This window comes from Meleagris gallopavo, chromosome 1 (genome assembly GCF_905368555.1).
Source record: "Meleagris gallopavo chromosome 1, MGAL_WU_HG_1.1, whole genome shotgun sequence".
In the NCBI taxonomy this organism is placed as follows: domain Eukaryota; kingdom Metazoa; phylum Chordata; class Aves; order Galliformes; family Phasianidae; genus Meleagris; species Meleagris gallopavo.
The window spans coordinates 103,697,982-103,712,932 of record NC_139404.1 but is presented as its reverse complement, the minus strand read 5'-3'; the positions used below and the strand labels follow the sequence as shown (position 1 = coordinate 103,712,932).

Below are 14,951 nucleotides of genomic sequence, written 5' to 3'. Positions count from 1 at the left end.
GTGTGCTGAAGATCTTCAATTTTCTTTAAAATTGCTGTTATGTAGCTGAAAGGCAGGGTGGGAAATCCATCAGGATTGGCAGGGATCCTAGAGGGGAGAGATGGTACTGAGAGTAGGAGTTCCCCCATTGCTGGTTTTCTTCATTTTAGCAACCCGACACAGTAAACCTTACATACTATCAGCAGTCCAGGAGCTAATACAGTCCTGTGATTCTGAAGTTTGTGATACTTTATGTATCTTGTTACTGTAATGTTATTTTTTTTTTCTTTCCCATGAGATCCTTGTATTCTGTGCACTGTCACTTCTCCTTTTTTAACCTTGGTCCTATTCCTAGAACAGAGTGGTAGGGAGGGAACTGCTGTGATTTTTATTTTTTTTTGGTGGTGGTGGTGGCGGCTGTTGTTTTTCTCAAAGCACGTTGCTTCCTCCTTGTTTTTATTTAAGATCACTCTTGTTTCAGATGTGCTAGCCATAGCTGAAGTTGCCTGTGTTTAGGCTTCCAGCTGGACTGGATCCTGGAATAAATGTCCGTTCATTTAAGGCATTGAGCTATGTAGTGCTGCTTGCAGTTGGCTGAGGTATCTCAGCTTTTTCTAATGTTCTTTAATAATGCTAGCTGTAGATTTAGATGTACTTGAACAAAGTGGTTTAGTGGCTTGTGTAGCAAGGGTAATGGCAGGATGGTTGGACTAGATGATCTTGTAGGTTCTTTCCAACCTTGTGATTCTATGATTCTATGAAAAGGGTTCATAAGGGACCCCTAAGCAACTCCTTCTTTCAAACCTCCATTTACAGATGTAAGCAATTTTGAGTTGACAGCAAAGTGGTGCAGTTCCTGGAGCTATAAAATAACCCAAGAAGGGTACACACCTCAGTGCTAGGTGGGTGCCTAGCCGATAGCACAATGCAGCCTGAGGCCTTGCAGCATATCGGGATGAGAGCAGTGCCAGCAGAACTGAGCTCGGCCCAAGCTGGACTAGCCTGGCTATCCTAGCTTTGTCGAGGATGCTTTGCTCGGTGAGGCTCCAGCCCGGCTCTCCCTGATGCCGCGCGCCCCCCAGGGGCCGGAGGAAATGGCGGCCGCCACCACACCTCAGCGCCGCCCAGGGGCGGGGCCCGGCCCTGTTGGCGCCAAGCGGGGACGGCGGCTCCCGCCCTGCAGCTCCGCTCCCAGCCATGGCGGCCGCCGTGCCCGGCTACTCGCCGGGCTTCAAGAAGCCGCCGGCCACGCTGCGGCTGAAGCGCAAGCGGCCGCGGAGGAGCGAGCCCGTCGCTCCCCAACCCTGCGGCTCGGCCCCGAGGGCCCCCTCGGCACCCGTCCGCCGTAACCCCTTCTCCAGCCTGGACAACGCACCGCGGCAGCCGGTCCGGCGGCAGCAGGAGGAACCGGGACAGCCGGCGGGGGGGCCCGCCTCCACTGCGCCCTTCTGGCAGGTAGAGAGCCGCTCTGAGTGGAAAGGGCTCGTGAGATTTCTCTGCAAAAGCCTTTTTTAAACGTTGTAACCTCACGCTTTTTTCCTTCAGTTTTTAGAGTGTGCAGAAGATAAGCCGGCCCGGAACGTGGGGCTCTCAGAGGGAACCGACGTCCTGGCGCTGCCCGAGGTACGGGGCCTCGCATAACGATTCTGAAACGTCTCTTGCTGCATTGACCTCGGGAAAAGCCCGAGCTGGTTAACTGCTTTAAGAAAGGGTCTGGCTCTTCAGTGGGGTCCGATGGGATAGGGCACGGGGAGATGGCCTCAAACTTAAAAAGGGGACATTTGGACTGGATGTAAGGAGAAAGTCTTTTATAGTAAAGGTGGTGAGGAACTGTCACAGGTTGCCTAGAGAATTGGTGGATGCCCCATCCCTGGAGACACTGAAGGTCAGGCTGGATGGGGCTCTGAGCACCTGATGGAGCTGTGGGTGTCCCTGCTCATGACAGAAGAGTTGGACCGGGTAGCCTTTAAAGGACCCTTAAAGATCAACTCAAAATATTCTATGATTTTATATTCTTAGCATTTGGTGGTACATCTTTAGATGTACTGAAATGTCAGCATTCAAGAAAATTCCCTAAACTGCCTAAATAGGAAAGAGAGGTAACAGTCCTTGGCAGCTTCATGCTGATGGTGTCAGAGGCTTTTATAGGTTCAGAAACTTAAGCTCAGAGTAACTGAGAACAGAAAAACTTCTCAGACCAAACAAAAAAAAATAACTTTTTTTGTTATCCTTTGGGAAGCCTAAGTATGTGCTCCTAATTTAGTGCAAGTAGTTCCCTAAAATTAAAGCAAAGCAGGAAGGGACTTGTACTGTACCGTTAAAGTGAGTTGGACAGAAACTTACAGGAAACAGCAGGTTCGTCTTCTCCTTGTGAAGGCTGTGGAGCTCCACTAGTTCCCTGTAACAGCCACTGTCCTGTCCAGGATCTGCTCTGCCTGCCAGGAGGGGTGTATTGAGCCAGTATGGGAGGAAGCCTGACCATGTGAAAATGTGCATAGGTAGCTACATCATTGGTTGTTTGGTTTTATTAATTGACTGTGGATTAACTGATGCTGTTTCCACTTTTAAAGGACCTTCATTTACCTGTTCCTACCCCTGATGTCCGCACCTCACCAAGACACGAGTTTCCTGCAGACTGGAGCATCAAAACACGACTTCTGTTTATGTCTTCTCAACCTTTTACTTGGGCAGAGCATTTAAAAGCACAGGAGGAAGCTCAGGGATTTGCTCAGCATTGCAGAGCGGCAGAAATAAACTTGCCACGGAGTGTACAGGTAATGAAACTTCAGAAGGGAGCTGGAAGCTGCTGCTTTAGAAGGGGGAACCTTTGCACTTCTCCTTAAATGTACTTGCAGTGAAGATTTGCTTGTGTTTTGTTCTGGTTGTTCTGGTCTTACTTGTAGAGAGAATGAGGCTCATGTAGACAGCTATTTAATTCCATCCACTGTGTACTCCAAAATATAATCTGTGGCAAACTGGTGACTGAGTGGGTTGTTAGTTTCAACTGCGAGCAGTTTTCAATCACTGCCCATTTTCAGTCTGGCTTAATCACAAACCTGTGATATTATTTTTTAGCATCTAATGCAATATATATTTAATTCATCAGTTGCAGTGCTGCCTTAATTAAAGTATTTCTGTTGTCCTAAAATACGTTTTATAATCTAGGAACCAAAACTGTCCACAGAACTGCGTTGTGCCTTTCAGCAGAGCCTTGTTTACTGGCTTCACCCATCGCTGTCGTGGCTGCAGCTGTTTCCTCGTATTGGAGCAGACAGAAAGATAGCAGGAAAGGCCTGTCCATGGGCACAGGATGAGGCCTTGCAACAAGCGCTGATGAGTGACTGGTAAGTGGAACTTCAGTGTAGGTAGTAAGATCAAGATCCTAGGATTTAAATCAGCATAAGTTCCTTCTGTTTTTATGAGAATACGTTTGATTGATTGGTTGTTTAATTATTTTAGCTGGTCTGCACTTACTTTGAGGATTGGGTTAAGGATTGCCTGTAAGACCAAAGCTACCTTTGTGTGTTTAATGTCCTCCTCTGACCGCAGTTGTTGATAGAATTCTGTGAATCCTGTTAGTAGGTTGCCTTTGATGCTCCACATCAAACTGCACGTTGGATGGCAAGTATGCAAGAGAAGCATAGTACTTGCAAATAGGCTGTGCTTCAGAGGAGTTCAGAGCAACTTCCTGGATGCTGAGTGCATATGAAAATCAGACTAGTCGCTCATTGTGGTCTCAAGCCTGGCCAGAGCACACATCAATAACACCTAGCCAAATCCAGCTTGATCCATCAGCAGCAAAGAATTTCACTTACAAATTATTTTTTTTTTTTTTTTCCCCTCGTTTGCAGGTCTGTCAGCTTTACTTCTCTATACAATCTGCTCAAAGCCAAGCTGTGCCCCTACTTCTATGTGTGCACTTACCAGTTTACTGTCCTGTTCCGTGCAGCTGGTCTGGCGGGAAGTGATGTTATCACAGCAGTCATTTCTCCCACCACCAGAGGTTTAAGGGAAGCCATGAGAAATGAAGGTGAGATGAAAACACTCCGACTTTTAATAACCGATGCATTGCATTTGCTGTGCATTCCAAAATCACTCATTGCTTTCTTTCCTCTTCTGTTGAAGGCATAGAGTTTTCTTTACCTTTGGTAGAAGAAAGTAGAAGCAGAAAACAGAAAAACTCTGAAGGGAATTTGGAAACAGAAATTGCTCAAGGCCTTGAAGTAGGCAGAAGCTCTGAGAATGGCGAGTATGTCATAAATCTAAAATGCTGTAGTTCTGAGGCATTTCTGGTCTCCTGCACATTCCATGTGAAAAGTTCTTAGAAAGTTTTATCCTCCTAAAAGCGATTCTGTGTTTCTCAGGGAAGCTGCTCCAAGTGATGATGATGATGATGATGGTTTCTCTTGGCTTGAGGAGATGGGAGTCCAAGACAAGGTTAAAAAACCAGATGCTATTTCTATTCAACTGTATCCTTTCTTTTCATCTCACCACTTACTGCAGTGGAAAGCCCTGCAGCTGTTGCCTTTTGATGAATCCAAGAAGAATGTCCTTCCAACTTCTGAGACTTACCCTGCACCAGTGCATCATAAGTGGGGGAATCAGGGGAATCCCTTCAAAAGCAGACTCCTTCTCTAAACTGAACTGCTAATGTATTTATGTTTTGATGCAAGATTCATAGTAAAAGTAGGAGTTGCAAACTTTGTTTTAATAACTGCTACATGCTAGCTGTGAGACATTGGACCTGGAAAACATTCCTTCTCTCACAGCTTTAATAATGAAATCAGTCAGGTGTAAGATGCTGCCAAATAATTGATGTAAGGAATCTGAGCTCAAGGCTTCTTTTTTCTGGAGAAATTATTTGTGTTAATAATTGGTCGACTATAGAGGGGCAGTGGGGTTTCTTCTGGAGTTGCTGTGCTTAAGTTTTTCCCTTGATTCTGGTCAATTCAGTCGTAAAGAGAAGCATGAAGTGCAGGTGGATCACAGACCTGAATCCCTCGTGGTGGTGAAAGGAACAAACACATTCACTTTATTGAACTTCCTGATAAACTGTAAGAGCCTGGTGGCTGTTGCAGGTCCACAGGCAGGGCTTCCTCCAACTCTATTGTCTCCTGTTGCTTTCCGAGGTGGAACAATGCAAACGCTCAAAGTAAGTAATGCAGCAATCTCTTTTCCTGTAATAAAAGGAAAGCTGTACCTTCTTCTGGTACAGCAGTGATTTTTGATGCTAGAGCCTGAGTTGGCATTTTGACTGCAATATGGACTTCCTCCAAAGTCATCTTTACCCATGTAACCTGTGCTGCTTAACTGAAATCCCACTATTTCTACCTATCCTAATAGCTGTTAAGTAGATAGTTCTCAGGTAGTAAAAAGGTCCTTAGAAGGTTCACCTTTGAATGCTACTGGGATCAAACAGGGTCTACTGAGATAATATTTCAACAGGCAATGAGAGCCTCTGACCTGTAACTGTGGGAGATGGTGGGCACTAAATGTCCTCTGCCACTGGAGAAGCTGCTCATGTGGCATGCATCAAAGTTCTTCTGCAGATGATTTTCTTAATACTATAAAAATACTCCCGTGTATCATAGTTTTAGGAGTTGTTAGAGATGCTAAAAACGTAATACTCGTGCGTACTGAAGTTGGCAATATTTTAAATTATTTTGAGCTTTTCATGGGATTGTGGCACTGCAGTATGAAGGTGTATGCACAACAATCTTGATTTGGTTTCAAAATGTAATCCCGTGTGCTGTTGGTTTCAGGCTCGTAGTATGAATGCAAAAGCCAGGGTCCGCCTGGCATACGAAGATATCTTCAGTTTGGAGATCGTAGGCCCAGTCCTGCCTCATTCTCTCCACTTGCTGACCATGCTGCTGCAGTCTGCACAGCAGGGAGCATTTTCTGCAGTGCTGTATACGCACGAGCCAACAGCTGTGTTTAACGCTAATCTCGATAATGCGAGCCCTACCTTAAAGAAGGTAAGTAAACTAGAAAAGACAGGCTTTCCTGTTAGCAACGGTATCTTTATTACAAACCATTGGGTGCTGAGTGATAAGCTACTTCATACTTGGGTTTATACCCCATTGTGATTGCCACATGGCAGTCACTGTGGCTCATTGTTCCCTCAGCAATGGGCTCATCAGAAAAACTAGCTTTTTGGAAGCTCGCCAAAGATACGTAAGTGAACACTGAAAACTAGAGCTATTTCAGACAGAATTGAGTATTATGTGTTTCTCTTCTTCAGGAAACCGTAAGTAAAGACCTGCTGAAGTGCGGGCTGCATTCTAAAACTTTAGATCAACTGAGTCAGGTGCCAACACTGGGAAAATCTTCCCTCCGGTTTCTGGAAATGAAGGACTCTGCATATGCCTGGAAGTCTTAGGTACGTGCTGTTTGGAGTTGGTGGAGCACAAAGCTCTCCAGTATGAAGTTGCTGTGCTGCCTGCAGGGCAGCACCTACGCTGTACAGGAGGGATGTAACTTAGTCAAACATCACAGCCAACTCTTGCACATCACAGCAATAAAACACCTCAAAGGGCTTCAAGAGGAAATTGAGGAAAAGGCCCTGGACATCTCCTTTTGTATTTTAGAAAGCATTTTTTAAAATAAAATTTTATAAAATTACTTGCTTTTGATCTGAATTCAGGGTGGAAGGCCTGTATTTTTCATCTGTGTATATTCTATTCTGAAACACAGAATTGCTGCTACTGCTCAGTGCAGTAGTGTGTAGCCACTTCTGAGGGGTGGAGTTCTCCTATCACATCTGAGCCCTGCTTACAGCACTGAGCTAGAAGCTTGGCCTCTAAATCTCAGCATGTTACACCTCTTGGTTGAGGTGCAAAAAACCAGAAATCAGATGAATACAAACAGTTCCAATTGCATCTGAATCAGATTAAAAGGTTGGGATCCCCAGAACTACTGACATAATCCTCCAATGCTGCCATCTTCATTTACTTACTTTAAAATAAGATTTTTAACAGGCAGTTCATACAATGTGATGTGCACCAGAACAAGTTAGAGCAACACAATAGGGTTACGACACCTGATGGAAGCAGAGAAAATGGAAGACAGCAAGATAATGCTGCTCTGTTCATAGCAAGAGCCTATATTCAGGTTTAATGTGATCTGTTACACTACTGTTGCTTTGGAGATATGTATAATGTCACTTATCACAAGCTATCATGTAAGCCTCTTCCTGCAGCAAAAAATAGTAAATCTGAAGAGCAGTAAGTAGAATACTGTCATGCTTATGCACTCTAGCAAGATTTGTAATTCTGGCATTTTGCACAGAAAAGAATAATGCTTGTAGTCACACCTTTAATTTTCACTACAGTGGTGTCCTGTTCACCTGTCATCGTTCTGAAGCAGTGATAGTCTGCTTGATGACACCTATGGACCTAATAACCCAGCTCTCTAAGCAAATCACTGCAGACTGAGGCAGTTACACGAGTATGGTGTAGGTTTATAGTTGTACTGCACAGTAACTACCGTGACACTGGCAGGGTCATAGTACACAGAAGACCAGGGCATCTGGAAAACCTAGATACACCTCAATTCAAGTCCCTACCTTACAGTAAAAAAGGGCATCTTTAGATCTAGGATGTCAGACAACTGGAGAGAAACCAGCACTAATTCTGCCAAGCCTGGCAGTTAGTTATTATACTTGACTTTGCTGTTTCTTCAGCCCTTTATTTTAAAACTGCCACTTAGTTGACTGTCTGGAACTTGTTCTGGTGGCTGCTGGCTCTGCATTCTCAGGCACCTGTTTCAGAATGCTCCTCACCACAGGGAAGTCAGAAGCACTATCAGCGAGAGCACTTCTAGGAAAACAATCCTGCAACAACAAAAATCCAGCAGGCACAGAGATGCTTTGAGTTCCAGGAGTCCATTCACTTTTGAGACAGCTGAAGTGCCCCATAAATAAACAGGTCCCAAGAGAGTGTTTCCTAGTTACTCTTTTTAATAGGACTACTTGTCTATTCCTGCATGCAAAGGACACTCCAACCAAATTTACAAACTGAACAGAAGGACATCTCCGCACTAAATTCATTTATCATTCTAAACAACAGGAATGAAACTAAAACAGAAACCCCAAAGTCAAGTAAGTGTCATAATTGAAGTATTACAGATATTAATATTTTAAGTATTGAAAATCCAAGGTTAGATCTACATACAGTACCACGTCTTTTAAGGCGTGAAATCCAGAATTTGCCTGAACAGTTACTTTTGAAATGGAGTCTTCTACAGAACTGAATCCATCTGTTCCTCAAAACATATCTTTCCAATATACATGGAGAATATAAACCCCGAAAGAACAAAATTAACAAAGTACAACAGATTATGTTCCAGATTTGATAACAGATCCGAAACCTGTGCTTATATGGACACCACGGACGGAACAGCACGAGCAACACTGCTGATGTTTTAGCTGTATCAGCAGACATTTGAACAGAAGCCTGAATAGGAGCTGCCTCTCACATCCTGAGTTAACAGTTTTGAGTCAGACATCAGAAAGCTGGACTTGCCTAAAATGGATACAATCCCCAGTTCTCCCACAGTCAGTCTTTCCATCGCTGTATCATCTGCTTAGCTTTGTTTTTCAAACACACACCTTACAACTTGGTCAGAAAATGAGGCGAGGAGATCTTCAAACAATTTTACACAGAGACTGAAGGTGAGAAGCCAAAGGGAGAAAACTTTAATTAGAGACAACTACGTCCACAAAAAAAAAAAGAAAAAAAACCTTTGTCATTTCTAGAGTGCTTTGACAGACTAATAAACGGCTTTATTTCTTGGGTGTGTGGTGGAGAACACAGTACCATTTCTCTGCTGTATGCAAAATGAGACGCTGGTACTTGTCCACTGAGGGCAAAGGAAGATACCTTGTTCAGTAACAGCTGAGAGAGAGCACACACAAATAATTTACTCAGCGGAAGAAGAGCTACTATTAATTCATCACCTCCAAGATCCTACTGCCATTGCAAAGGTCATTCACTTTAGGCCTGAGCACAATCCTACTGCATACAAATTGTAATTTGTTCCTGTTCCCGATGAAGCTCTGGTCAGTTGATGTAATACAAAAAAATCCTCAAAGACTTTTCGGAAATAAGCACCTGAACTACTACAGTAATAAAGTACTGCTGCAATCCTGGCAGTCTGCTCAAAACACAGACAAATCTGGCAAAAGGTGTACAATGCCCTTTCCAATTCAAAGTGCACATAGCTAAAGTACTAACACTTCTTAAATTAAGAGGAAAAATTAAAAAATAAAAAGCTTCCTATGTCCTTTCCCTTATCAAACTGCCATAACTCTGGATCAGATTGTCTCCTTGAGGGCAGAGTACCATTACAGAAAATGCAAGCTCAAGGAGTTCGTTTAGTAATAGTCCAAAGCAAGTGAAGTTGCCTAGAACAGATTCCGCAGCTCTAACGGCTGTTGCTACTCTTGTTAAGCGATACATTTGCACTGTGCGCTTCTTCACTCTTTTGGCATAGGTTTTAATTACTGCTTACTGACCACTGATTAAGATTATGAACTTGTGCTGCTTTATTGACCAAGTTGGGTACAACAATTTAAGCATCATTCTATTCCCTCCCTCCCCCCAATCCAGTTGTAGATTTGTTAGACTTTAAAATTCACATTAACCACAAATCCATACAATCAACATCAGGCAGTGTGTTAATTTGTTTGGAATAGACAACTCCATCATCTCCCTTCTCAGAACATGCAGGGAGAGTCACTTTTACATCTCAAAGTCTCGCTGGTTTCACTGCTGGACTTTCTGCCGTCCCTTTTAAAGCAAGACTTTTGCCTCATCGCGTACGTCCTAGAGTATGAGCTGCACGGCCAGCTGTGGTGCACCACCGAGTTAAACCCCAAACAAAACTCCAAGAGAAGCGGCGGCGTTAGCACTGTACAACAGGGCTGCTACCACGGCTCGCTCTCTCCCAGGGGTCACAGTACTGGCCCGGTATCTGCCCAGCAGTACACGCCAGCCTCGACTAGACTAAGGTAAGCTGCGTGGTCTTTTACCAGCTGTAGGCAAAAGTGCAAGAGTAGCTTTACCGAGACCAGGGAAAACTGCAGCATAGTACAAAACAGTATGAAAGTGTTAACATTCCATATTGAGGAGAAGTCGCATGAGTTTTAAAACAAGGGTTTAGATTACTGATGCCTCCAGAGTCTGTCGTCTGATTTAGTCATTTAAGAAATAATTACATCACTAATGTAAACAATATAAACATACCAAAAACTAAGTATGATTTAAATACATTTTGATGGTACAAAAGAAAAACCTGAAGGTGTCTGTACAGTTTTTACAATGTGGGAATTGCCAATGTATTTACAACATGAAAGGGCAAATACCATTTTTGTGCAGAGTAAAATTATCTGAAATAATGTCAATATAAAAAACAATATCTAGCGGTGTGAGGCACTCCTAAACATGGTGGTATTGACCATGCTTTCCTTTGGTACAAGTCCCATCGCTTGGAGAGCCGCAGTTGCTGCTGTGGCTTTAGCATGCTTCTTATTAAGGCTGGCAAAAGTGGGCCTGTATTCATTTCCATTGACTCTCACCTGTTTGAGACGGATGGAAAAAGGACATGTTAGGAAGTGCCTCACGTCTAGCCTGTAAGAATCACCTCCAGATGGAAATCATTAACACAAGATATCACAACAGAAAAAACAGATCACATTCTAAGATACCTAAAAGTAAAAAACGACAGAGCCTTGCTTACTATCTTTACAATTGTATTTGCACCACACCTGCAAACAAGAAGCAAGAATATGATTCCACACAAGTTAATCATTTTAGTAAGCCGTGGAATGGTATCACAGTTCCTTGATGGATTTGCAGATTAATGCGCTGGAGAGACCTGATATGGCTTTCACAGAAACAGGGCTCTGATACTTTAGCACTGAGACACTGCCCAGCACACCCCAGCCACCTCTGGAATACAGAAATATAAAGATGAATTTAATATCACACTTTAATAGACAAGCTAACAGTAAACAAAAGAATTCAGGCTCACCTTAAAGATGAAGTGTTTGCGATGATCAGGCCCACTATCATCCACCAACACAAACTCAGGTGGTGACCATCTTCTTTTGTTACAGATCTCCATCAATGCAGAAACTGGATGTTTGCCTTAAAGACAAAATGCATTTGAAATTTCAGTGCTGCTATTAGAGCAATCATTTTCAATGAACCTTTTGAGCTTTTCTGAAGATGATCAAAATCTCACCTGAAAGATCCTTCATCACAACGTAATGTCCAGATCTCTTTTGTGCCTTCTCTCCCACAGCAACAAGCCCTAGACAGAACATGAAGTTTGTAGATGTGAGTCTCACCTTACTTATGAAAATTCAGAAATCATAAAGCATGACATGCATCAGTGGAGACAAAATATGGTGACATCATTCAAATGCTTTTTCAGAAGTCTTTCAAACTTCCCTTTCATCCAGCATTTTTTTTCCCCCCTCAATGCTACACACATTCTTATGAGCGTTCCAGGAACATTCTTCACCACCAGCTAGTAAAAGACTTTAGGCAGACTTATGCAACTCAGGAAACATCTGGTTTTCTGCATCATCTTTGGAGAAATACTGAACAAGAGATAAACTTAAAGACATCATCTTGTTCACTATTAACATGTGCTGTGCAACCCAAAAGCCATCCAATATCTTAACAGTTTGCCTTTAGCATACTAGGCATGTGAAGTATTTCTGTTTGACTATATAGAGTGTATCTAGCACATCCTTTTATCACATGAAACAGTGCTAACACTTACTGTGCTTTCTTTATTAAGGGTATATATTTCATGTCCAAGTTCACAGCCTAATTACACTGATTTCAGTCACACTGGAATATGAAGTACCAGATAAACACGCAACTGGGCCCAGCAGGAGCAACAAGTAACAAGTTTCAGTGGAAGCCACTGTGAAACACAGAAGCCAAACACTTTTGCTTTTGAAATCTCTCAAGAGCAAAGGATAAAGCATAACAGCCATCAAAAATGTACCAAATACCAATAACTACACCATACTTACCAAGAGACTCAGGTTTCTTTCCATTCACTTTGCCCTTACCTTAAATACCTGTAACTGAACTAAATATGTGGTGAATGGTGGTTCAAAACTTCAAGACTTCATTCCTTCCGTATTACTTTGTTCCTTACCTCTTCTGTTCCTTGCTTTGGTGAATAAAGACATGGAGATATTGCACTTGTTTCCAGTTCCTTCCTGTTCCTTCAGCTTTTTTTTTTTTTTGCTTGCTTATTGGTTTTACTTGAAAAGAAAACCTTCCTCTCCTTACCATATTCTCATCCCAATATTCATGCAGCTCTTGCGTGACTTCTCAGGTGGCATTAAGTCCTATACATATTTTCACAATCTTTTCTTTTTTTTTTCTCCTCCTTACAGAAGCTGATATGAAAAACATCCAAAAAGTTTCCCCCAAACAAAAAGCTCTTACTTCATTCATCTGCATTAATACTGCTTTTCCCTCCCTCCACATCACCATCCTCTTCTCCACATCTCACCCCTGTCAGCTCAGGATGAATTCTCAGAAAGGCTGCAACAGACTCCAATTAGCTCTGATATTTGCTGAGAGCTGGTGCACCAAGCTCCTTTAAACAGAGACAAGAGCAACTTACTGGATTACAGCAAAGCACAAGAAGGCTTCTGTTTCAATGCTGCCTCTCAGAGGATCACAGATGTGACTTGGGGTGCAAAAAAACAAGGTCTAATAAAAAGCCATGACACAGGCTGACCTTTTGGTTCCTGTCTTAGTACAACCCGCTGAATAGCTCCTCAACAAACTGCTTGTTCCCATATCTAAAAACAATATTTTATTTTGGGGATAAGTTCTAAAAACATGGAGGTTTCTGTCTACTTGTGTTTCGGATTGGTTGGGGTTTGATTTTGGTTGTGTGCTTGCTGTTTTTTTCGTTTTGTTTTTAAACAAACTGGTCACTTACTGACAGTTCTTGTATAAAAACTTCCACCTTCCAGTGGCATTCATATACCAAGTGCTTTCTTCCAAAGCCTTTAAGAGTCTTTAAGCCTCCACACTGAACTTAAGAAGGTTTGACTTTCTACGTGTAGAAAGTGTACCAAGTTTTTGTATGAAGTTTTGTGTTTGTTTGTTTTTGTATGAAATTTGTGTATGAAGTTTTTCACCTAATGGTCTCAAATCTATAATCACTGTTCAGCTACTCCTTTACACATGAAGCACTTGCTTCTCCATAATGCAAGCTGTCACTTACAATGTATACTTTGCCCAACATTAATAAGTATTCTGTATCAACACAACACATTCAGATTTTTTTTGTGAAAATAACAAAACACTTTGTCTATTAAAAACATACATGTATTAAACAGATAAAAATTAAGCAAAGCTCATCCATCACAAGGGTTAGCAGTATTTACAGGTGAATCTACCACGTGCCAGAAATTGCTCTCTTTTAGCTCCATCTCACTGCTTCCCCGGGTTACTGAGCAGACACCAAGCTCTCTGTTACAGACTGCCCAGCACAACGCAGATCTGATCCTGCTTCACACCTTGAAATTTCAATTGAAAATCCCACAAGCATTAAAGAAATTTCTACCTGAAACCACATGAAGACCTGCTGTACACTTTCTAAAATGAGAAACTTGAGCTGTAACAAAGCTGTGTAGCACAAAAATTGTTTTAATTTATGAAACAGTCACAGGTTGTGCAACAATACTGCCCTTCTCCTGTGATGTGACACAATGCAAGCAATATAATTAACAGCTAACTCTTCCCTCCTCATCACAAAAATCCACTGCTGCATTATGCAGACTGCTTAAAAATATATATATTCAAATTGACTGTTCTCAATTTCTTTCCTCTGACTGATATTCATAAAACTACACTGAAAGAACTCTTACCAGCACAAGACAGCACCTACAAGGACCAGAGCAACTGAATAACAGTTACAGAAAGAAGATTTTTCTAATACTTTCTTGGTAATCACTGTCACCAGAGTATCCTTTCCCCCTTTAAATGGAAAGGTTGCAAAGAAAAACAGCTGAAAAGCAAGTCTGCACATCGTTCACATTAAACCGAAATGTACGTATTATTGTGTCCTGCATTTTCAAACTGTTGCACTTCTGTTTATAAAATCATAGTATACTGCTAGGTTTTAAGACTTTGAAAAGCAATAGGTATTTTCCTAACTTAGGAAAATTTCTCCTGTTCTACCTTAATATTCAAGCTGAATTATTTTGTATTTTAACCACTGGTTTGATCAACTGAGCATGGCTATCTCTGTACTGAGATCTAGCATCTCCATAAATAAACTTCATGACATTTGCACTTTCATGCTTTGTTTTCTTCAATTACGAGCATTGACTGAAATAGGCACAAATCCATAATTCAAAGCATTTCATGCTTTAATACTAGTTGTGATCCATGTAATATGTTAAAGATCTCCAGTTTGAGATTTTTTATTTTTTGTTTCCACTATTTTTAACATTGAGGAGATCAACTACAAGGATGATTTCTGCAGTCAATGTTCATTTGTTTACTTTGATAACCTGCATAATTGAATAATTAAACGATAAATTCCACGTATATTATTTGAAGTTTTAAAAATTTCTGTAGGTATTTTGGATAAAAAGCTTTTCATAAACGCCTCCTCTGAATACAGAAGTCACACGGAATACGCTGGCAAGATGGCCAGCTGTCTAAGTCACGTTGCCAGTTTAAGCAGCAGCTCGCTGCCTGCAAGTCTCTTCTATCAGATGAGACAAGTGCAACAATTTTCCACCTGTGGCCATGGACTTTATAAAGGAGGAGAAATAATAAATGAAAGCAAGCAAGGAAACATCACTGCAGTTGAGCAGAGGTAGCTGTAACACAATCAAACTAGGAAATGGAAAAGCAGTTAGATCAGATGGCTAAGAAAGTAAACAACCCATTTGGAAGAGCTAAGAATCTGTGTGA

At 41.9% G+C, this 14,951-nt stretch overlaps 2 protein-coding genes across 5 annotated transcripts in view; one reads left to right on the top strand and one right to left on the bottom strand.

Moving 5' to 3' along the window:
- The first annotated feature begins 1,107 nt into the window (after positions 1 to 1,107).
- On the top strand, positions 1,108 to 14,329 carry DONSON (DNA replication fork stabilization factor DONSON). Its single transcript, XM_085242284.1, has 11 exons — positions 1,108 to 1,434; positions 1,525 to 1,602; positions 2,550 to 2,753; positions 3,145 to 3,323; positions 3,831 to 4,009; positions 4,105 to 4,228; positions 4,344 to 4,448; positions 4,933 to 5,131; positions 5,742 to 5,957; positions 6,224 to 6,361; positions 12,404 to 14,329. Exons 1-10 carry the CDS (start codon positions 1,177 to 1,179, stop codon positions 6,359 to 6,361), a joined length of 1,680 nt encoding a protein of 559 aa, XP_085098410.1. The 5' UTR covers positions 1,108 to 1,176; the 3' UTR covers positions 12,404 to 14,329.
- The window catches only part of SON (SON DNA and RNA binding protein), a 38,064-nt gene continuing 31,767 nt past the window's right edge, over positions 8,655 to 14,951 (bottom strand). For 2 of the 4 annotated variants that reach the window (XM_085242181.1, XM_010723016.4), the window contains exons 10-12: positions 11,227 to 11,295; positions 11,014 to 11,129; positions 8,655 to 10,558 (exon numbers count right to left, since the gene is read on the bottom strand). In XM_085242181.1, the coding sequence (XP_085098307.1) occupies positions 10,400 to 10,558; positions 11,014 to 11,129; positions 11,227 to 11,295 (344 nt within the window). In that variant the 3' untranslated portion in view covers positions 8,655 to 10,399. Of the gene's footprint in view, positions 10,559 to 10,747; positions 10,932 to 11,013; positions 11,130 to 11,225; positions 11,296 to 14,951 lie in introns of those variants that run through there. The other 2 variants (XM_085242188.1, XR_014887842.1) reach the window with 2 other exon arrangements.

Coding starts and splice junctions, on each gene's coding strand:
- DONSON (XM_085242284.1), top strand. CDS start 1,177: ATGGCGGCCGCCGTGCCCGGCTACTCGCCGGGCTTCAAGAAGCCGCCG. Junction 4,010..4,104: donor GGAAGCCATGAGAAATGAAG/GTGAGATGAAAA, acceptor CTTCTGTTGAAG/GCATAGAGTTTTCTTTACCT. Junction 5,958..6,223: donor CGAGCCCTACCTTAAAGAAG/GTAAGTAAACTA, acceptor TCTCTTCTTCAG/GAAACCGTAAGTAAAGACCT.